Below are 22,220 nucleotides of genomic sequence, written 5' to 3' on the forward strand. Positions count from 1 at the left end.
AAGAAGCCGCAAATGCCCACGAGAGCCGTGCAGCCGAAAGACTGAAAGAGTACTGGTGCCTTTGTGGACCAGTGAGAGGTTATATCTACGGAGATCTGTGTGGCATGATGTACATTGTAATTTGTAGTGATCTGAGCCTCAGTCTGAGGCAGACTTGTATACAAATAAATAATTGAAAAAGGGGACGAATTCCACCGGAACGGAGCACACACGTGATAATGCGATGCTGGGGCTGCAATCCGGCTGAACCGCAGAGAGTTGTGTCTGCCAGCTGCATCCGGCATACATCCCGCAGCGCAGAGGTGCGAGGTAGTTTTTGTACCCGGCCGCTCAGTGTCGGTGCTCGTCCTTGCTAGATCATACGCAAGGTTTCTCTTCTTGACTTGTCCTATCAGCAAGACAAGCCGAGTGTTAATACACTGTACTTGCAGTTCATTGCCGAACCTCAGCAACAGCCCTATCTGGTACATGCAGATCTGCATGGACAAAATCAATCGTCTCCCGCTTCCTAGAACGATGTGTTCATGAGATTTCGTCTCGTCTGCAATGTGCCCGTCGGAAAAGCGGTCGTTGTTTGTAACAACTTCGCACTTTGGCAACGCGGCGCGGGCACCGTAGTTCGTGTTTCAAGTGCCAGTAGTAGCCGCCAATCGCCAACCAGATTCTCCAGCTGACGATGCAGGTTAGTGTGCAGTCGACTACGAGTATGGAATAGACTATGTCCATGGACGAATAACAATGGCGGGTCAGAAGTATTTTCACGTGCGATCGAAGTGGCTGGGTAGGGAATAGGGACCAGCCAGTGTTGCGAGGACTGACGTCAGTAAAAACAAGCCGCGATGTTCATGATGGATTTGCGTGATGTATTGTATACGTAGACTACATGTGCATAATACATGTAGATCAGGGAGTCGTAAAATACCGGTATTGTACCACTCCCTGATGTAGACTGCGACGGGTGAAGACCAACTGTGCTAACTATAGTAATGGCTGCTGCAGAGAGTTCACGATATGGCTTTCAGTATTATGTGTAGCAATCATGATGAACGTCCACCAAACAGTGCGACACAGGGAGTAGGTGGTCCACCACAGGGTAATGATGGAAATCAGAGAGTTCTAAAACGTACGTCGTACTCCCTGGTTGAATAGTCTAGACTCTTGAAGCAGTATACTGTAAGACCAGTAACATTTTAAAATTCTAATTATCGCCGTGGTTGGCTATCACCCACTCTCTTCACATTGCATGGGCGGTGTTTCTACTGAGTCTTGAGATGGTGTAACGAGAGATGGCTCGGAAGCTCATGGCCCTACGCTATGCTGTTTTGCCTAGCTCATCATGCATGTTACTAGAACTGATGGAAATGTTTTTTTCCATTGATTGGCTACATCAAACTTTCTCTTGTGCATTCTAGGGTAATACGACACCGTCTACCACCTTGATGACCTAGACAAAAAAAACATAGGGATGTTATAATTTTTTCATTTCTCCTATTTTATTCAAGTCATAAACTGGGATTCGAACCCGCACTATCGCACTGCATGCATCCCCCGATACACTTCGCATACATACTCATTCTTCCAAGTTGCTTCACGTTATGATCTTGCATTTGAAAGCCCTATTTGAATACCGTAGAATCCCGCAGATAAGCCCATGGGCTTATCCGCTTCACAAGGACATTTCGGTGGGCTTCTACGAGAACATGGGCTTATACGCGGGCATGGGCTTATACGCTGACACCAAAGTTGTGCTATTGAAAAGTATCAAGGAAGTGAGAAGTACATTGCTGAAAACCACTGTGCAAACAAAAACAACCAATGATTGTGTTGAAATGTACAAAAAAATGTACTGGTATGGCCAAGAGTCCATAATTTACGGACTCTTGGTATGACCTAGGCCAGCTAGGCCCATGGGCTTGTACAATGAAGCTTTGTGATGTTCGAACTAACCCTGGGCTTATGCGCAAGCATGGGCTTATACGCGGGATTCTACGGTATTGTGGCCAGCTGTCTTTGATGGTACGGTACAGGACAGGTACGGGATAGCGCCAGGCATGCCGACGGCACAAACACACAAACAAACAAACACGGAATTAAAGCTGTGTGGACCCTCGCTAGCGCCAGATGTCACTGAAGTAACGTCTTTTGCATATTAGCTACGGGAATAAATATAAATATACTGTGTTATCTCCATTATAAGCATTGGGCTTATATTTTTTCAACCAGTCCGGACCCCGGGCTTATACATGTACCTGTATTAGAGACTGGGCTTATAATTTTACAATATAATTATGTTACAGTCGACCTACCCTTATAACGATATTTGCGTCACACCAAGAAATATTGTTATAAGGGTAATATTGTTAATAGGGGTAACTGGTTCATTTCATACACATACGTCATAATGCATGGATTTTGTTCATTTTTTACACTCTCCATAGCATAAAAACTGACATACATGCACATTATATGCACAGCAAGGTGCCCACTGGTGCCCCATTGCATTTCGTCACGTCCCAAGGACTTATCAAGTGAAGCTTGCCCTACCTGGATAGTAGGCTCTACATATTCCCTGCTAGATATTGTTATAAAATGGAAAACGTCGATTGGTCAGCCCATTTTATATCGATATAGGGGTAATATCGTTATAGCAATATTGTTATAGAGGTAAGGCATTGTATACACAAGTCAATGGAGTGATTTGGTTTGGCAGAAAAATATCGTTATCAGGGTAATATCGTTATAGAGGTTATCGTTATAAGGGTAGGTCGACTGTACATGTACATTGGTCATCATTTTTTATTACACCAGTAGCACAAAGCTTACCACCAAGTATCGTGAATGCAGTTTTGTAATTCCTGGTACACTGAGTCTGTTCTTTGTACCTCAGGGTTCACAAATTTGTGCCACAACATGTGGGTATGTGACACTTTGTGATGTCAACCATGCATGGACATAATCCATACAGTTCTCCGTTATAAACCCTGCGCTTATATTGAAGATTGCACTTGTATATCTTCGAAGCCCTCTTGGAGTGCGCTTATAGTAGAGACTGGGTTTCAACAAGAGACTGTATTGGAACTAGAGATAAAACGGTATAATTATAATATACTTCAAAACCAGATATTTTAACGTCAATTAAAAAGTTAACGATCTCCGGATTTTTGTTGGTAAGGGCCTGGTCAGACTGCGGCAAATTGTCGGTGCCTGACGAAAAATGAAAATCGCTCAGGATTAGAATCTCGATCACACTACACGTGCGGGGAGATTGAAAGTTCAAATTCATTTCGAGCATCAAGTGTTATCTCCAAGAACAACGTGAAATTTCTTCACCTCGGTAATCGCCAATACCTTCAGTGTATTCCTTGCAACCATCCTTATCAGTTTTGTTGTTGTCCGTGGCCAATTACATGTACATGTAGCTCTTCGATATCGAAATAAAAAGATCAGTGAATATCAGCATCAATGGCGTATCGGGGTCAAACTCCTCTCTGGAGCGGAAAAGCGTGATCCGCTCTTGCTTTTTATTTTGGAGCGTCAACCTTCAATTTCGCTGCTCTGGCGTCAAGTTTCTATGGAGATTTGGATTATAATCACAGGATTATTTCGTTTTTGCCGCAGTCTGACCAGGCCATTGGCGAGGTGAAATGCTAAAGAATTCTGTCTCAAAACTGGCAAACGACGGTTTAAACTTTAGGGCCGAGTATAATAACACAGTACACCTGCTTACACCACTCGCGGCTCTTCTGCAAATAATCTTTCGTTATGCCGATATAAGACTGCATGCGGATATCGCTCATTGTCTAGTAGGATTGCTTTACTTTGGAATGCTCTGCCCTTCGAAATGAAGTCTTGCAATACGTCTTCTGCATTTAACGCCCATCTTGCCTGCCTTCTTAATGACGGGCCACAATGTACCCGGTTAAAACAGCTCCTTTTTGAAAATGTTTTCGATGAGTGATGTGCCGCTTTGTTTTGCTCTAATTGGTGCTTTTCTCCAATGTCATGCAGTCGTATTTATTCAGCTTTTATTTCTTGTGTACTTGCATACTGGTATTAGTTTAGTCCCACAATCTGCGATAAAATGATCCGCTGTACCACCTACTCCACTTTTATGTTTATGTATCTATGTCATTCGGATCTTCCCAAGTTGTACAATGTACTGTTGAGATACCGAATTCAAATAAATCAATACCAAAAAAACCCCCCAATACCAATACATTTTTTTAAATGAATAATAATGTCACATAAGCTCAAATATCCGCGCTGATAAGAAAGGTAGTTAGAGGATGCAGGCAGCGCAGCCACATATTGTACATGTACAGGTACATGACATTGTACATGACTTGTACATGTATGTGAGCACCCCTCTATATGTCATGACCGGGGAGTGGGCCAGACATATCTCAGGATTCTACGATTCCAGGTTCTTTACGGAAATATACCAGGAGTCCAGATACCCATTCCTCACCCTCACCACACAAGAAGACCAAAGCTTCACTCCAGGACCAAGTTCCAAGCAACAGAGAAGCAACAAGAACAACAACAACTTCGAAGCAAAGCATCGAGCTATATACTGCTATTATGTCCTAGTAGCGTGCAAGCTGAAAGAGCGAAGGGCGCGAGCAGCCAGCCAGCAAAGCATGAATAGTGATATGTTTCCCAACGCTATTCATAGACGAGACACATCGACGCCACGGCAAACACTTGACAAAGATACATGTAGGAGCAGACGGAATACAATACAGATAGAAACACACGGACACGACATATCCCCCGCCTACGAACATGTTACGTCCTCGTAACAGAAGAAAAGTAACGGCACTGAAAAAGAAAGCAAAATAATAAAACTCTTGAAAACTTGAAAGGAAGGAACCAACCTCTTCCGACCCAAGAACCAAAGAAACACATAATGCGCCAGTCTTGCACAGACTCTCAGCCACAGCAGTGTTAGAAAAAATAAATAGGTTATGCCGTTACAACTACGTTCGAACAAGCTATTGGTCAGCCTGCAGGGATGGCTTCTGTGTTACTATCATTATGAACTATTATATAATAAGACAAATCAAGACTAGACGGGTGACAAGACCAGAAACGTGTCCAGGAACTGGTAACTGACCCGAACTAACTTCACTTGAAATCCGCGGCTCCCGTTTGCGTGTTGCCTTCATCTTGACTTCCTCGATGTACCTCCTCTCCAGCTCTGGCTACGTCCAGCAGTTTATCGTCATGCTCCGGGACGGGCGCGTTGGTGATGGTGACCAACCGCGGTCGCCAGGGTGCAGTTTATCGTCGTACCCAGGACGGGCTGCGGTGTGGTGGCGATGGCTATTGGCAGCGCTCCCTCTCGCTGCCGAGGGTTCGGAATGTTAGTGGCACTGGACATCCTGGCGTGGTCGCCAAATGTCATGACCGGGGAGTGGGCCAGACATATCTCAGGATTCTACGATTCCAGGTTCTTTACGGAAATATACCAGGAGTCCAGATACCCATTCCTCACCCTCACCACACAAGAAGACCAAAGCTTCACTCCAGGACCAAGTTCCAAGCAACAGAGAAGCAACAAGAACAACAACAACTTCGAAGCAAAGCATCGAGCTATATACTGCTATTATGTCCTAGTAGCGTGCAAGCTGAAAGAGCGAAGGGCGCGAGCAGCCAGCCAGCAAAGCATGAATAGTGATATGTTTCCCAACGCTATTCATAGACGAGACACATCGACGCCACGGCAAACACTTGACAAAGATACATGTAGGAGCAGACGGAATACAATACAGATAGAAACACACGGACACGACATATACATCATGATACATACAATGGCATTGTACATGTAGCAAACCTACACTGTCTCAGTGTCTGTGTAGCCCAACACACACTCAGCTCTACTGGTAGTGGTGCCAATGATTGTGTGCAGATCTACCATACACAACACCGGAAAATGAAAATATTTCAGCCAAACCACCAATAAGGCCCATCAAAGTTTTGAACTCATCTTCTGACACCTACAATCCGTGTTCCTTTACGGCTTTAGGCTTTACTTTAGACGCCTCAAGTCGATCCCGGAAATGCATTCAAACCGCGGTGCAGTCAATGCATACCAACACCGCCTTGCCAAGTCCGTGTTTGACAAACGGATTCAGCAGTGCTGACTGTTCATGATCAAGGACTTCACCGTCTTCATCTTTGAAATAGCTAGAGCAGAGTTGATATTAGTGGAGTTTTAGTAGACTCAAGGGCCATCAGCTTCATCACTCACAGTCGACAGTCATACACGTCATGCACCTGTACTGCATACTAGTATCGATGATCACTCGGCGATACTCGCTGTAACTACTTGTTCTGTGTGATCCACTACTGGCACTGGCCTGTGGCACTAACGTCGTAACGTGACTTGTGCGGACATCTTCGGAGCTTCACTTGGACACCTGCCTTAGCCGTAGGTCTACTCGTGTGCAGGACCTGAGCTTGAGCCCGGCTGAGGCTGAGATCGTCAGTGGCAGCAGGTTTGTATGTGTGACAAGACTACAGACTTCAGACTCTGTCCTGTGCTAGCTATGCATGTCCAGTTCAGTAGTGTTTACTCCTTCCCGACTCGAGAGTCGAAGTCGCCGATGTAACTACATGACTTTGTACTCATGGTACTTGTTACTGTTAGGTTTATTGTAGTTTGCAGTGAGTGGTGCATTGACTTGAAAAAATCTCTGGACATCAGGACCAGTACTGCAGTAGATCTAATAATATTATAGTAATAGTGATACACAGAGATAGTATTGTGCCACGCACCACAGGGAAAGCCATGTGGAAGTAATACTTCTTTTGTCCAGTCGTCGACGTTCACAGGATTCATCGCGTTTACGTCGTTGGTGGAAGCGCTGCATGGGCGCTGGCAGGGCTGATCTGCAGCGATGAGCGGCAAGAAGTCGTACTCGCAGCTGGACGACGTGGCGCGGGGTGACCAAGAATCGCTGGTCAGTAGGCGATGCCATTGACTCACCGTGCATCTGTCCGGAATTAAAAAAAATTGTTATCACAAACAAGAGCTGGCATGCTGCGCGTGGACATTCTTTGAAATACAGCATATTTATGTAGTTTGATATGGCCTAAGACTGGGCCCCAGGCATGAAGGAAAGCATTACTTAAATCTTTGACATAGATCGCCAGGGCGCACACAACGAATGCCTAAAATAACACATGTTGTCAAACCTGGTGAACACTACAACAGCAAAGGATGACAACCAAGCAAGGAAACTAATCATCAGGCATGGCACTGAGTTGTTACGGGTATTATCAGTGTCAGCAGGTTATCTGGTACAGCTGATCAGGGTGCATCCTGTGCATTTATGGTGTGCCTAATGTGATGCGCATTGCTGGTACAGTGGTCCCTCTATAATCCGGCACCATTTGTGCCACGGAAATCTGCTGGATTAGGGAGGGTGCTGGATTAGAAAATCTGATCTACTGTTGCAATGTGCATGAAGAGGACATTTTGGCTACTAAAAATTGTGCTGGTTTATAGAGGGTGCTGGTTTATAAAGTGCCGGATTAGAGAGGGACGACTGTATACTGCAGTGTCTGCTCTAGGATTGTAGGACAGCCGGGTACACGTGTACCTGGCGCAACTATTTCAACCGGGTCGGAGCCAGGTACACATGTACCTGGCGCTGTCTCACCAGCCGAGTCACATGCTTTAACTGGTTGGTTGGTTTATTTTAATTCGGACAATAAACGGAAACTATGCCCAATGATATAAGCGTAGGGGTCAAACGGGTGTACCTTTAACTAACGAACGGGTAATTTTCTTAACGGGCGGGTTAACGGGTACCCTTTAGCAGCCATATTATTTTTTTGCGCATTTCTCACATAAATCATGATTTTAATTTGTATATTCTCAGGTTGTATTTTGATACTACATTATGATTCGCAATTGATTCGTGTATCATAATATTATTATGGCAATGAAGGTTCCAAATGAATGTCATCCGTGCATTTGCCCATGTACATAACTACTTCACAGGCAGTAACTTACAATCGTACATGTACATGGTCCTTCAAGCTACATGTATTTTGATACATGTACGCAAATCAACTGCAGATCGATGTGATTCAAGCCATGCAAGGACAGAGTGGTTTAGCAAAACGTCCGTGATCTCGCGCAATCCTATTTGCTATGTTCGCAGAGAACTGGTACTCGTTGCATTCAGAAGATGTTCCGATTGTTCGCGCCCATAGCTAGCTGGGGTGCCTGACACAGCTGATGTGCTGCTGGCCAGCTAGCTGCTAGTGCTAGCTTGTTGAACTCGTGAAATGAATCTTCACAAATCCGTAATCTTGAATGCAATATTTCGAACTACTTTTCAGCTCGTCGATTGAAGGAACAAACTACAACCATGAGTATCATACATGTAGCTACCACCTACGGACATCACCGTTTGTGACACTCGGCCTGGTGACACTAGTTCATCAAGTACTGTGGCAGGTTCGATGTCGGAGAACCATCGTAACTTTCTAGTTACTCAGCTGCCACCTCGAACGAGTTTCAAGTCTTGCATTTTCTCACATCACAATCAAAAACCTCCAGTACGAGGATTTTTACTTGCACTAGAGTGGAGAGAACAACTGTCAAGTCTGTCTTTCAGCCTGCTCCTGCCTGATAAAGTCGAAAGCGAGAATGCACAGGAAAAAGGAAAAGAGTATCCGCACTCCTATTTTTTTAAGTCTTGGAATACGATAGGATCACCTTTTTTTTTTTACAAACGGGTACCCTTTTACTAACGGTACCTGAGATTAACGGGCGGGTACCCGGGTACCCGGTACACCCGTTTGACCCCTAATATAAGGGCGAATGGATAAGTCGCATTTAGAAAAGAGAGGACAGGAATTAGAAAATTACGAAAGAAGAAGAAGTATCTGACACATACAAGCCATGTAGTCAGTCCTTTCAAAGTTCGAAAGTGTAAAGTACCAACCGGGTCACAGGTGACCCGGTACTATATTTTCAACCGGGTCCAAGCGCCGCCCAACTGGGTGGGTTACCCGGCTCACCCGGCGCTGGAGCAGACACTGATACTGGTATGCCTCATGTTGCAAAACTGCAGCTTTGCACAGGGATTACGTTCACTTGAACAGTTGAAGTTCACTTTCAACGAGACCCTCATGTATTTATCTGCATATTTCACATGGGGCACATTAGATTGTACAATAACAACTGTCGCGATGCTAGACTGGAAATGGTGACCACGCTCCATTGCGGTAGGACAATTTATCGCGTGAATGACCTGTGCCAATATGCCCGTCATAGTGGGCTCACTACGCCTGGCGAGTTCTGACGCCAGTCCAGGCCGCAGTCTACCTAATACGATTCCGGACTGCAGTGTATCCAAGTGAAGTGTAACTGAGCCAATGGCAGTTATACCTCATGTTCCACGGCTACACAACCGCTTTTTGTTTTGTGTGTTTTTCTTTTCTTTCTTGCATGGACAGTTCTGTGTGTAAAGTGCACACTGGTTTTTAAAAGCACCTCCTGCTTTGCGCGCCCACTTTGTGAGTTTATGGTATACCAAACACCAGCATAGAGCGACCAAACGTACATCCCGTGACATGCAGTAGGTCTGTGAAGCAATGTTCGAAAGATTTTGAAAGGTAACAGGTCACTGGGTACGAAGCGACAGGTTGCTAGCCAAAGTGGTAATTCCTTTGCATGCATGCAGCCTGGCTTCAGTGACCACCCGCTTCCACTGGCCTGTTGTTGGTTGGACCATGGGGTGGTCACTTGACCAGCTTTTACTGTAAATTTGTATAATTTTTGTAAATTTCGCTTGTGCTATTCAATTGTCATAGTCGAGTTGACGGAGCAGCTGCTGTTCTGTGTTTCTACTTACTGTGGATTTCCCATTGCACAGTCAAGTAAAAGACGTTCAGGATGTAGCTACAGTTCAGCAACCACTCTTGAGCGCTGGCTGGCGTTGGTGCTCGTCGTAGCGGTGCTGTCCATTCTGGGTCTGGCCATCTACATCGGCATTGACCGCGCCCGGCATCACAAGAACACGCCGCAGAAGAGCAACCCCTGCACCAGCCAGGATTGCGTGGTGTTCGCCGGCGAGATCGCGGCGACGCTCAACAAGACCGCGGACCCGTGCGAGGACTTCTACGAGTACGCGTGCGGCGGCTTTGTGGCCACGCACATACGTCCCGATGACGTGGGGCGCTTGAGCAGCTTCAGTGCTCTCTCCGACAAGAACTTTGAGCGGCTGCGCCAGGAGCTGGTCATCACACCAAAGTCACACACGTCGGCCGTCGGTAAGGCCAGCCTGATGTATGAGACGTGTCTGCAGCTTGCCCAAATCACTCAGCTCGGCGCTGCTCCGCTGCTGTCGTTCATTGCATCCATCGGTGGACTGCCGGTGATCTCATCAGCTAGCTGGAATCCCGATGCGTGGAACTTTGAAGACGTCGTCATCGAGGTGCAGCAGCGCAGCAATGCCGCCGGTTTCATGTCAATTTCCATTGAACAAGATGCGAAGAACACCGAGGATAATCTGTTCCACGTGAGTCTAACGTTGGCAGTTGCAGTCATTCCATGCATTGGAATACATGTATACTTCCTGCAGCAACTCTTGCAGGTCAATATGTAATCTGGCTATGCTGAATGCAAGTAATGCTGTTTGCACTATGTGAGCCAGGTCCCACTAATTGTACATCAATTGGTGTGCATGGATTTCATTGCCGGGGTCATCAATACACGTTATCGTCGCCATCATAGCACCCTCCTCACACTAAATACAGATTTTCCAAACGCCCAGTAGATATGTAGTAGCTTCAGTGGCTGTTTTGCACAACCATGAGGATGTGCTATGTTTGTTGAGGTCACGGATCCGTGATGATTGTGATTTCGGTTATTGTACTTAGTATCAAAGACTATGCTTTCCGGCGCTGCCCGTATTATCTACATGTAGATCTACTCCTCCGGCCTTGGTCTCCGCTCAAAGACCTACTACTCTGGAAACTCGACCACCAATTTCAGAGTAAGATCATATGGTGTTAATGCATTGTTTTTTTGGATTCTTCAGTGTGGGAAGCCACATCTAATTCCTGGGTGACTACTATTTTGTGTATGATGGTGTAGGTACACTCAGTATTTGTGCATGACTGCGCAGGTAAAGCAATAGGACGGATAATAATAGTTACAGTTCACATGTCACTCATGGAAGGATCCATGGGCTTAGCACATCTGTCAACGAAATCCAGGCAGAAGAGCCAACAAAAGGCATCTCATTATTGTTAGAACGTATCGCAGTAAGAGCAACTACGCAAGCGAAGCACATTTTTCCACAAGCATCAGCCATTTTTTCTTGTCTAGAGCCAGTTCAAAACAGTCAGAAATATCAATGTTGGCGTGCTTTAGATCATTTTTAATATTGTCAATCCATCTGAGATGGAGTCGGCCACGTCACAGGACGGATGGTTTGGGTATTTCGAAAATCACACTAGCAACCATCAGAACCTGTTTTGATATCTGCCTTTTCTCTACACACCAATCTCTTGTTTCCACTGCGCCTGAGTGGATGTAGAGAGTCTAGATAATTCCAATGTTGCAACTTAAAATGCTGTGATGGTCCGTCTTGTTTTTATCGGGTCTGTACTAATGTGTAGGTTGTACTGTACATAGTATGTAGCCTGTTTTGAACTTGCAACTGATCCAGACAAGCACGTTATGCCGTTTTGACGATGATGCGCATCTCTCTGTTACTCTTGCACTGTACAGTATCTGACGGCATATCGGAAGGAGATGAAAGCAGTGTTTGTGGCACTCGGCGCCACCGATGCTGATGCAACTCAGGCTGTGCAAGAGATAGTCGACCTGGAGACCAGAGTAGCAGCTGTAAGGGGACTTGATGATTTTAGTTCCAGGGAAATGCTTCATGTTCTTTTGTGCATAGCCCCGTCGACTTCACTGAAGAATGTTCTGAGGACACTACGGAGGGACAGTGTGAATCTCTCGTAGTCTGTGCATACATGTACTCAGTCAAGTATGACGAGTCTCCAAGCTTGAAGCACGGTTTTCTGTTATTGATTTTATTGGACTAAGTAGTTGTGAATACCTTTTGCATGGCGAATCACATAACGCGAGGGCTCTTTACGATTGGACGTGAGTGGAGTGTGCATTCTACATACTTTCCCCTCCACAAAGGCCGAAGAGAACAGTGACAACCGGTAAAATTTGTAGTTGTAACTCGCTCTTCTCTTCTGCCTTTGTGGTATTGCTCCCGCATCCTTGTGGTGTTGAGCACTCTAGCAATCTGATAATTCCCGCTTTTGCTACTCCTTCTCGCAGATACAAGCCAGTCTAACCGAGCTACGCGACCCAGAGAGCACGTACAACAAGTGGACAGTGTCCCAGCTCCAGTCAGCTGTACCAGCCGTAAGTTCAGGTTATAACCCAGTTAGGGGACTTGAAACCACAAACTCAACCCATGATGGGTTTGGTTGGATTTCAGCGTCAGCACTCACTGTTGCTAACCTTGTGTTGCTTGGTGATGGGTTTGGTTGGATTTCAGCGTCAGCACTCACTGTTGCTAACCTTGTGTTGCTTGGTGATGGGTTTGGTTGGATTTCAGCGTCAGCACTCACTGTTGCTAACCTTGTGTTGGTTGGTGATGGGTTTGGTTGGATTTCAGCGTCAGCACTCACTGTTGCTAACCTTGTGTTGGTTGGTGATGGGTTTGGTTGGATTTCAGCGTCAGCACTCACTGTTGCTAACCTTGTGTTGCTTGGTGATGGGTTTGGTTGGATTTCAGCGTCAGCACTCACTGTTGCTAACCTTGTGTTGCTTGGTGATGGGTTTGGTTGGATTTCAGCGTCAGCACTCACTGTTGCTAACCTTGTGTTGCTTGGTGATGGGTTTGGTTGGATTTCAGCGTCAGCACTCACTGTTGCTAACCGCTTGTGTTGCTTGGTGATGGGTTTGGTTGGATTTCAGCGGCAGCACTCACTGTTGCTAACCGCTTGTGTTGCTTGATTATGTGTTGCCATTCAGAAGTGAAATATTTGCTCCCGGAAAAATCTGGTTGAACAGGCAAGGTTGTCTTTGTCCTAGGTTTGGCGTGAAATTAAGAGGATTGTTTTTGCCAATACTTGTCAGCTATGTTGCCGGTTGGTGGCAGTCTAGCTACTTTTTTTTTTCTATTTTTATTATTTTTTGCTTTGTGCATCTTTTCACGCAGTTAAGGTAAATATGTGCGTGCCTTCCTGTATGCTACTTAGGTTGATTGGCTGAAGATCATGAAAGGAGTTCTGGCGGCCGAGGTTCGCGACAGGATTTCCAATGACACCTATATAATTGTCCAGTGGCCGGCCTACATGATGGGACTGTCGGAACTTCTCGACGATTACAAGACCAACAAAACGTAATTGTTATTGTTATCAGATTGACGCCGTTTGGCACAGCGTTACTGTGCGTGACTCAATGAGTCGTGGGAACGGCCGACGCTGATGCATTACAGGACATTTCCTAAAAATGAAAGTGCATGCAGTAGATAGTGAAGGGAAGGCAACCAAGACACTATGCTGTGAGCTCAACTCGCACTGTGTGATGAACATGAGTATTGCACCTCCGGAAATGAGAAATGGAGGGTGGCAGTGGGTGGCAGTGGTTTGGAGAGTGGCAGTGGGTGGCAGTGGGTGGCAGTGGTTTGGAGAGTGGCAGTGGTTTGGAGAGTGGCAGTGGTTTGGAGGGTGGCAGTGGTTTGGAGGGTGGCAGTGGTTTGGAGAGTGGCAGTGGTTTGGAGAGTGGCAGTGGGTGGCAGTGGTTTGGAGAGTGGCAGTGGTTTCATATGTGTTTCTATAGGTTGGTTGGAGGAACTCTCATCAGCCTCTGTCTTTTCTAGGATGTGCCTTCACGTTACACAAGCACCAATGACAGCGATAAGCAGTGCTTTTCCTCTGGACTTGTGTATGTATGTCCGTACAGGATTCTCGCAAACTACATGACCTGGATTTCAATCAAGTCTACCCTCGTTCATCTTGGCCCACCGATACTGAGCTACGTGGAGACATTTCAGCGCGAAACCGCCGGTACTGAACCAAGGGCAAGGTCTCATTTTTGTGTTAGCACCACCGACAGAACGTTGGGATACGCCACGGGCCGTCTGTTTGTCGACAAGTACTTCTCACCAGCGACCAGAACAGCTGTAAGCACATAGTGCGCACTTACCCAAACTATCATGCCGTTGCACCCACAACCAATTACTGAATGCCTTCTCTCGACTTAACAGGCTCTCCGTTCACCCCGAAATGAACTGGCATCCGCAGTCAGTATGATCAATGGCAGATAGGCTTGCTTGATTGAGAATAGAAAACATTTACAAGTGAATTCCATCATGCCAACATATGCCCCGCTGTCCATCTTGGGCTGTTGAATGTATCGTTGAAGCTAATGATCGGTGTATTTGACTAACAAGTGAGAAGTTCTGTCCATGCATACACCATTCATTTTTTCACGGTCCGGAGACAGTCAATATTAGCATTTCAATTGTTTGGCAGAGGTCAGATCGATGCCCTCTGCCTAGTTATTCCTGTCTAAAAGCTGTTTGGATGTTTATCACAATGTCATGTAACACCTCTTGCACTTGTTCTCAGTTTCTTGTTGTGTTACGCTTCAATGCACACATACTCATGATAACTGTTCTGTTGCTGTGTGTTGCAGGCAACAGAGATGATAGAAAACATACGAAAGGCATTCTTGGACAATCTGCCCAGTGTAGCGTGGATGGACGAACAGACAAGAATTGCAGCGGCAGAAAAGGTTGGAACATGCTCATGTCGTTTTTTTAGTACACACATATGTTTGTAGATCAGGTGGGAGCATCAGTTTGCGTTCCTGTGCACGTGATTGTGCATGATGTGCACGCGTTATATGCATTCCTTGATGTGCTAACTCGATGCTTCCAGTTGTTTTGTTCCTCCCGACAGCGTCCTCAATGTCCTGCTTCTTTCTTTTTTTGTTTGCGATGGTGTTTTGGACCACCACTGCAGGCCAAGGCGGTGCGGAAACTGGTCGGCTATGCAGATTTCATCAAGAATAACACAGCATTGAATGACCGCTACAAAGATGTTAGTTCTTACGATCCTAACATGATGTATACAATTGTGGCAAATATTTTAAAATTAGTTGTTGATGCAGCACGGGATTACACTACCGTACTTGTAGTGCGACCTGTTAATTAAAGCTAGTGTTATCATGAAACAGAGTCTTTAAACCTGGGGGAATGTGTAGGGTATTCAACAGGATCACTGCGGGTGATCGTGAGCAGCCTCCTCCTTATCCAGAACCTGAAGACTATGTTCGTGTTCTACTTCCCATGTGAGTAGCACCTTAGCTGTGTGGTTTATACAGTGCAATGGCTGCATTGCAAGTAGATGTACCCAATGGTCATGTTGCTCCATTCTGAATGGGAACAACTAGAAGTACTAGACTTAGGGGTATATAATCGTATTATGCTTTTGGTAATATTTAGAGGTGTGCAGGATGGTTGGACTTAGGATATTAATTGGCTCCCAGGTGCAGTCTTGGTCGAACTTTTGCTTGGCTCAATTTCGCTACCAGTACAATAGGTATGTGTGTGTGTGTGTGTGTGTGTGTGTGTGTGTGCGCGCGCGCGCGCGTGTGCATGCATGTGTGTGCGTACATGTGCGTGCATGTGCGTGTGCGTGCATGCGCATGTGTGTATGCGTTTGTTGATGACACATTCGCAGTTGCTGATCAATGAAACGTGTCACTACTGCAATCATCTAGCCGGTATTGTGCACAAAAACAGAAGGAATTATGCCAAGCTTTTCAAACCGGTGGAACTAGAGTGCGTATCCTTGCGGTCGTTAAGTTTTATTACTCATTGGTCATATTTTCTTCGCCGTGTCACAGTGTGGAGTTGTAGTGGAGGTTTGCAACAGATTATGCACTAAGAAAGCCTGCTACGTGCCATCAAGGGGCAAGGTGTCAATTGGAGCAAAAGATGTCGTCACCAGAGAGCTGCCAGAATTAGATCTCTAATGTTCGGGCCTGGTTTAAATATGGCTTTGGATAATTTATTTTTCATTGCTACCAGGTTCGGCCTCATTTCCTCTGTGCTTCGCTGACGAGTCCACAAAGGACGAAACAGTTCTGTCCGCAGATTGAGGATCTCTAATGTTATAGTGCTCTTTCCTATTGAGGACATGACGTATGACTTTATCAACATGTTATTGCATATGCTTTGTATGGAGTGGTAACCCAGGACGTGCAATGCCACTCCATACAAATTGCCTCAAGCAGTGATGTATCACATGATGTAATCGCATTACCTCCGTTCCTCAATAGCATGAAAAGGAGGGGAAGAGTGTGAAGCCCAATGTACTCATTCTGTCTCAGTTTTCGTGTACTGGGAAAAAAATGATTCAAAGGATCAGAAAAATGAATGGCTGGAGAAGACATCTGATCCTGATGATTCCTTGTTGTTGCCACACTGTGTTAGATTTGGAATGACTGCAGCCACAGTAAATGCTTACTACGAAGGCACTGAGAATGTCATTGGTAAGGGGATGCTTGGTATTATGGTTTATGTTGCCTCTGATTGCCTTGGGGGTCAGTATCATCGGGTGTGTCTGTGGACTTGCCCTCGTGCTCGTGCACAATATATTTTCCATGGTGGTCTGTCGCATTGGCATGCTGCTTGGCCATGCATGATGTTCAGTGTAGTGTAGGTGTGTTTCTCGGAAACTTTCTCCATTCCAGAGAGGGCATGTGGAAGCGGGGAGTTGAGAAATACGCACTATCACGGTACCGTTGTGGGCAGTAATCGCAATGGGCCTGTTAGTTTCTTTTGTGCCAGGATTCTCAATTGCTAGTACATCCTGACCTCTTGTACTTGGCTGGTTTGTGCTGTGCAGTCTTCCCTGCTGGCATCCTTCAACCGACGTTCTACTACAGTACAGGACCAGAGTAAGTACTGTTTGCATTCATCTACAATCACCGGGCTACAATAGGTAGATGTGGCATCTCAGCCGTTTCATTGCACGTTCAGGTTTGCGCTGAACGATTACCTAGGCCTGTACAATCAGGAAGTTCTGCACTGGTTTCAAGGATCATCAGACCTTCACGATTGTATTAAATGAAAAATGCTGTAGTGATATTTTTGTGCTGAGGGAATGGTGACCTGGCATACAAATAGCCATGGGTTCTTAGCATGATGTGTAGTGAAGTCTGGCTTTGTGCATAGAAAGTCAGAAAGATATTAAAATGTTCTTGCCATGTTCATGCTCCGCTTGTCCTACGCACAGTGCGATGAACTATGGCGGCATCGGGGCGGTCGTTGGTCACGAGCTAACTCATGGATTCGATGACAAGGGTGAGATATTGCTGTGTATATGTGTCTTGCATTTCATGAATCTATGATTGGTAATCCTACATTTCTGACTGTACAACACCACAATAGTCAACTTCTAGATAGAAAATGTGATGGGCGGGATAGCTTGGTATACTCAATAGAGTATTGCCTTTACGTACATGTAGATCGTACGTACGTCTGAATGGATGGAGTGCTTGATTGACCATAAACTGGACACTTGTCAACCAAATTGAGCAATCCAATTGCGTTTCCGGTTGCAGCGATTATCAACTTGGTGAGCTACGAGCTTTGTTTTGTGCGAAGTGCAGTCAATCAACCTTTAGCTTGTTTGTGCACCCACCCACACACGCACACAGAAACATACACACAAACACACACACACACACACACGATTTGATTATGGACTCTTGGTTGAACGTATTGCTAGTTGAGCCAATGACAAGCCTTGCGGGCATGTGGAGCGGGGCAATCGAGTTGACCTACAGGTGTCGTGATGTTGTGGGAACAGCTTCCTAGCATGAGATCTCTACTCCCTCAATAACTAGTATTTTCTTGTCTTGCTGTTGATTATCGTGCATAAAGGTCGGCAGTTCGACAAACAGGGCAACTTGCATCCATGGTGGTCAAAAACGTCGATCAAGAATTTCGAGAAGCGCGCATCATGTATCGCCAGCCAGTACAGCAAGTATACAGTCTTTGGAGAACATGTAAGCATGTGCAAACATGTCTAGCTACCTTCATATCTGACATGCGATATGGCCTCACCTTCAATTATAAAGTGACTCAGAGTATTTGTTGTGGCAGTATTTAGATGTTTTAAAGTGCTAAGTTACTAGAATGGAGAACTGGGCATATCGATCAGCACTACAGTGGACACGTTGAGTTTGTCGCAACTATGCAGATCCTGTGCCGTTTGAAATCAAGAGTATCATAGAAGATATGCGACGTGTCTCGTTCCCAGCCACAGTCCAGTTTAGTTTAGCTGGAGTGGATTAATATTATGGAAACATTTTGTGTGTGTGTGTGTGTGTGTGTGTGTATGTGTGTGTGTGTGTGTGTGTGTGTGTGTGTGTGTGTGTGTGTGTGTGTGTGTGTGTGTGTGTGTGTGTGTGTGTGCATGTGCATGTGCACGTGTGCATGGGTTTGCACATGCATGCGTGTGTGTATGTGTTCAGGTGAGTGGAAACCAGACGCTCGGAGAAAACATAGCTGATCATGGTGGTCTGAAGATGGCCTACAAGGTTAGATGGATAACGGCTTTCTGTTGTGTGATGTCACATCATAATGATTGTATGTCCACGCTGTACTAGTGTATTATGGTGCAGTGGTATGTGCAGTCGATTTCCAATCGAGAGGTTGCGGGTTCAATTCCCGACGATTATGGTCGCACACGTCTTTCTTCTCTTTCTCATTCTCCTTGCTCTTCTTTCATTCTCCTGGGTGGTTACCAACAGCCAGTGTATGCCGGAGTATGTGGTGTGTGTGTGTGTCGAAAAAGAAAAAAAAGAATGAAAACCAATGGAAAAATGAAAAATAGGGATTCACCAAAAAAGTCACCTCAATCAGCTGTGTGGTGAATACCAGGCTAAAATTAGTGGCGGTCAATTCATCAGCCTTGCAAGCTGTTGAATGGTGTAATCCTAGCACAAGTTGCTATTTCTAACATAGCTGTTCGCTATCATCGCTTCCGCGATGGGCATGTCTAAGTCTAAGTAGTTGGCAAACAGTTTCCTCAACATAATGTTAATATTACGCACATTGTACTCACAACCATATAGATAGCATTCTTATGTGCAAGCAGATGACAACGGTCAGGGCACTGTTCTTAAACATGAGAGTTCACTCATTTCCTATCTTCTGCATTTCTAGGCATACCAGCAGCGTTTGAAGACTTCCGCCGACATGACCCTGCCTGGAGTTGACCTGACCCTAGATCAACTCTTCTTCGTCTCCTTTGCTAGGGTACGTAACTCAATTCCTAGGGTATGCTATTGATTTCTCCTGCTCGCCTTGCTCCCCCTAGTGAGTTAGATTCGGGCCGTGTGTTTTCCATCGGTTGCCTCATGACCCTGATTTAACGCGAAACGGTTGCAACATGGCTTCCTCTCGCTCTTTCTGTCTCTCTCTGTACTGTGTAGAAAACTCTGGCTTGCATGGTCATTGAGCAATCTTTGACTAGTAGAGCACCCTACTTACTTACATTTGTAATGTTTTGTGTTACGAACTTTGGCACACAACTTCCAACTCCTACAGGTAGATTATTTCTCCTTCTCATCAAGTGAATGTTCAACTCGTGTGTATGTGTGTGTGTGTGTGTGTGTGTGTGTGTGTGTGTGTGTGTGTGTGCGCGCGCGCGCGTGTGTGTGTGTTTGCTGTGTGCAGACATGGTGCTCAATCACATCCAAAGCAAACGCTCTGGCTCGTCTGAGAACAGATGTGCATAGCCCCACCAATTTTAGGTAGGTGGCTTTAAGCATGTATGCATATCTGCTATGCTCGTGAGACAGGCCGGTTTCAACATTCATTTTAATAATTATAATAACTCGGATACTGAGCCAGTAATAAATGTAAAAAAGAGAAGAATACACATGAGAACGAGTTATGGAGCAACTATCCATGACTTTAACAAGATGATAAACCGTCAGAAAGTGCAATAATAGGGCACAAAACTGACATGCTACTGAGACATTCAGCGACCTGAGACCTCTAGCACACCTCCAGTGCGCAAACGAACACTTTCATCACTTTATTAAAAAAATCACTTCCAAAATCAGTAAAATCACTTCCACTAACCCGGGCTCACTATTCTCCTGTCCAATCCTGGCTTTGCGTGCATCCAGGGTTCTGGGTACGGTCAGTGATGATGAGAACTTTGCCAGGGCATTCAATTGCCGCAAAGGAAGTGAAATGAATCCAGAACACCAGTGCTTGCTATGGTAGGTAACGATGTTCACAGGCTGTTGCCTGCCACTCGATGGGACTCATAGCTGGCGATCTTATTGGATATCACGCATTTTTCGAAAAATTAATATTAATAATTTTGTAATGCCCCATTACATCTGTATTAACTTATGATGCTACGTGCCCACACATCATTGTTTTCATACAGAGTCACAAGCATGTTCAAATAGGATTACATCCTCCTCACGCCGCTCGTTCTTTGCTCTGCAATACAGCTAGCGTAGCCAGCATATCCATGCCCTTCTCTCTCCATTGCCCCATGTATATTCACACTAAGCCAGTATACTTTCCCGGCCTGCTGTTTTCAGAGGCACATGATCTTTTTAGTGCAAGCAGGCATTCGGTGGCACTATGGTGTTTTGAGTTAAACAATAAATGTTGCCTGCCTTTGCCAGGGGGGAAAGATGTGCTTGCCATGCGTGCTTGGGTGCTGCTTGACTCCAAGGACACTTCTTGCTGGCATCTATTGGATCAGTGCATGCTGAGAGAAAGGACTGGCAGTTGTGTTGAACAAATAGTGCTAGTGCCGCTCAGTAAAGGGATTCTGACCCGGAGAGTTGGGCTGTCCTTGCTCAAACTTTACTTTCTACTTCGAGTAGAAGCGAAGTGCAGAACATGGTGCAATGTCCTTTGTCATGATAGCTGACAGCTCCTCGTGCTGTTGAATTTCTCATGTTAGTTATGGACATCAATCAAAACTGAGCTGGTTCTCTTCTGGTAAAGGTGTAATATTCAGAACTGTATATTGGCCTTACAGGAAATCATCTACTGTATCTGTTGAATAACCCGGCCTTCTCAGGTGAGAGTTGCTTTGCTGTGCAGAGATATAGGGAAGTGAAGCGCTTCCCTGAAAGTTCCAGAATCGGGAAGAGCTAAGAACTCCCGGTTTTGAAGCAGCTGTGGACGGTGTAGTTATTCAGTTTACAGTTGTGCAGACTTCAGTGAGACTTGAAGATCTGTTTGCCCTGTTGATCCAAACTGAGTACTGCCAAGACGTACTACATGTACTGATGTAGTTCTGAACAGGCACCGGCGATGTGCATGTAGGTCCCAAAAGATCATCTTTCTTGGTTTAAAATACATGTAACGCAGAGTGTCGATCTTCGCACAGAACTGTTTCGTCCTTTGTGGACTCATCAGCACAGCACAGAGAAATGAGGCCGAACGTGATAGCAATGAAAAATAAATTTTCCAAAGCCAGATTTAAACCAGGCCCGAATGTACCCCAGAGTGTGCAGATCACAGTCTACCTGGGGGGGGGGGGGGGGGCGCAGATGTGGCAAGCGGGGTTCCTGTACTTCTGCCAATGGCTGTGTCTCAAGTCTCACCTCATGATACGGGATGCCATAATACATATATGTGCATTTTCGAGTGATCACATCTACTGCTCAGACAGACTACTGACATTGTACATAACGTTACGGTATGAATACTTGCGATGGATGGGACTGAGCCATACATCCAACAGTCAAACACTGGCGTACCAGCCAGGTTCTTTGTTCAATTTTCTCATGTTAGCTGCACTTGTGGTACGATTCACAAAGCACAGGACTCAAAGTTACTGCTGTACAGTACACAATGCTCAGGACTCCCATACATGGACACTCATGATTCGGTGTACGGTTTGTTTGTTGTTATTTTACTTCATTAGAATACACCGGCATTTTTGCCTTCTTCTCTAACCATACGGTTAGCGGAGCCAAGATGAATACAGTCATGATAATAATAAATATAGTGATGTATATAACAAGCCTGTGTAAGCACCATGGCCATACTCTGACTTCTACCTGATGTATATCTCTGCTCATATCTCTGGTTATCAATGACAGTGACCTAGCCTCCATACCGAATGCACTATCTATCTAATGTACTATCTAGTGT

At 45.4% G+C, this 22,220-nt stretch overlaps 1 protein-coding gene across 2 annotated transcripts; it reads left to right on the forward strand.

The window, feature by feature from the left end:
* Positions 1-426: 426 nt before the first annotated feature.
* On the forward strand, positions 427-20,742 carry LOC135804484 (endothelin-converting enzyme 1-like). Of its 2 annotated transcripts, none has more exons than XM_065318366.1 (18): positions 427-682; positions 9,900-10,544; positions 10,953-11,021; positions 11,762-11,878; positions 12,332-12,418; positions 13,261-13,403; positions 13,967-14,186; positions 14,702-14,800; positions 15,031-15,108; positions 15,751-15,851; positions 16,506-16,564; positions 16,921-16,972; positions 17,311-17,378; positions 17,961-18,085; positions 18,554-18,619; positions 19,248-19,340; positions 19,761-19,837; positions 20,219-20,742. In XM_065318366.1, exons 1-18 carry the CDS (start codon positions 677-679, stop codon positions 20,316-20,318), a joined length of 2,205 nt encoding a protein of 734 aa, XP_065174438.1. In that variant the 5' UTR covers positions 427-676; the 3' UTR covers positions 20,319-20,742. The 2 variants fall into 2 exon arrangements, with proteins under 2 accessions (XP_065174438.1, XP_065174437.1); XM_065318365.1 differs by lacking the exon at positions 427-682 and adding an exon at positions 6,523-6,968.
* Positions 20,743-22,220: the final 1,478 nt, after the last annotated feature.

Source organism: Sycon ciliatum, chromosome 1 (genome assembly GCF_964019385.1).
Source record: "Sycon ciliatum chromosome 1, ocSycCili1.1, whole genome shotgun sequence".
NCBI lineage: Eukaryota > Metazoa > Porifera > Calcarea > Leucosolenida > Sycettidae > Sycon > Sycon ciliatum.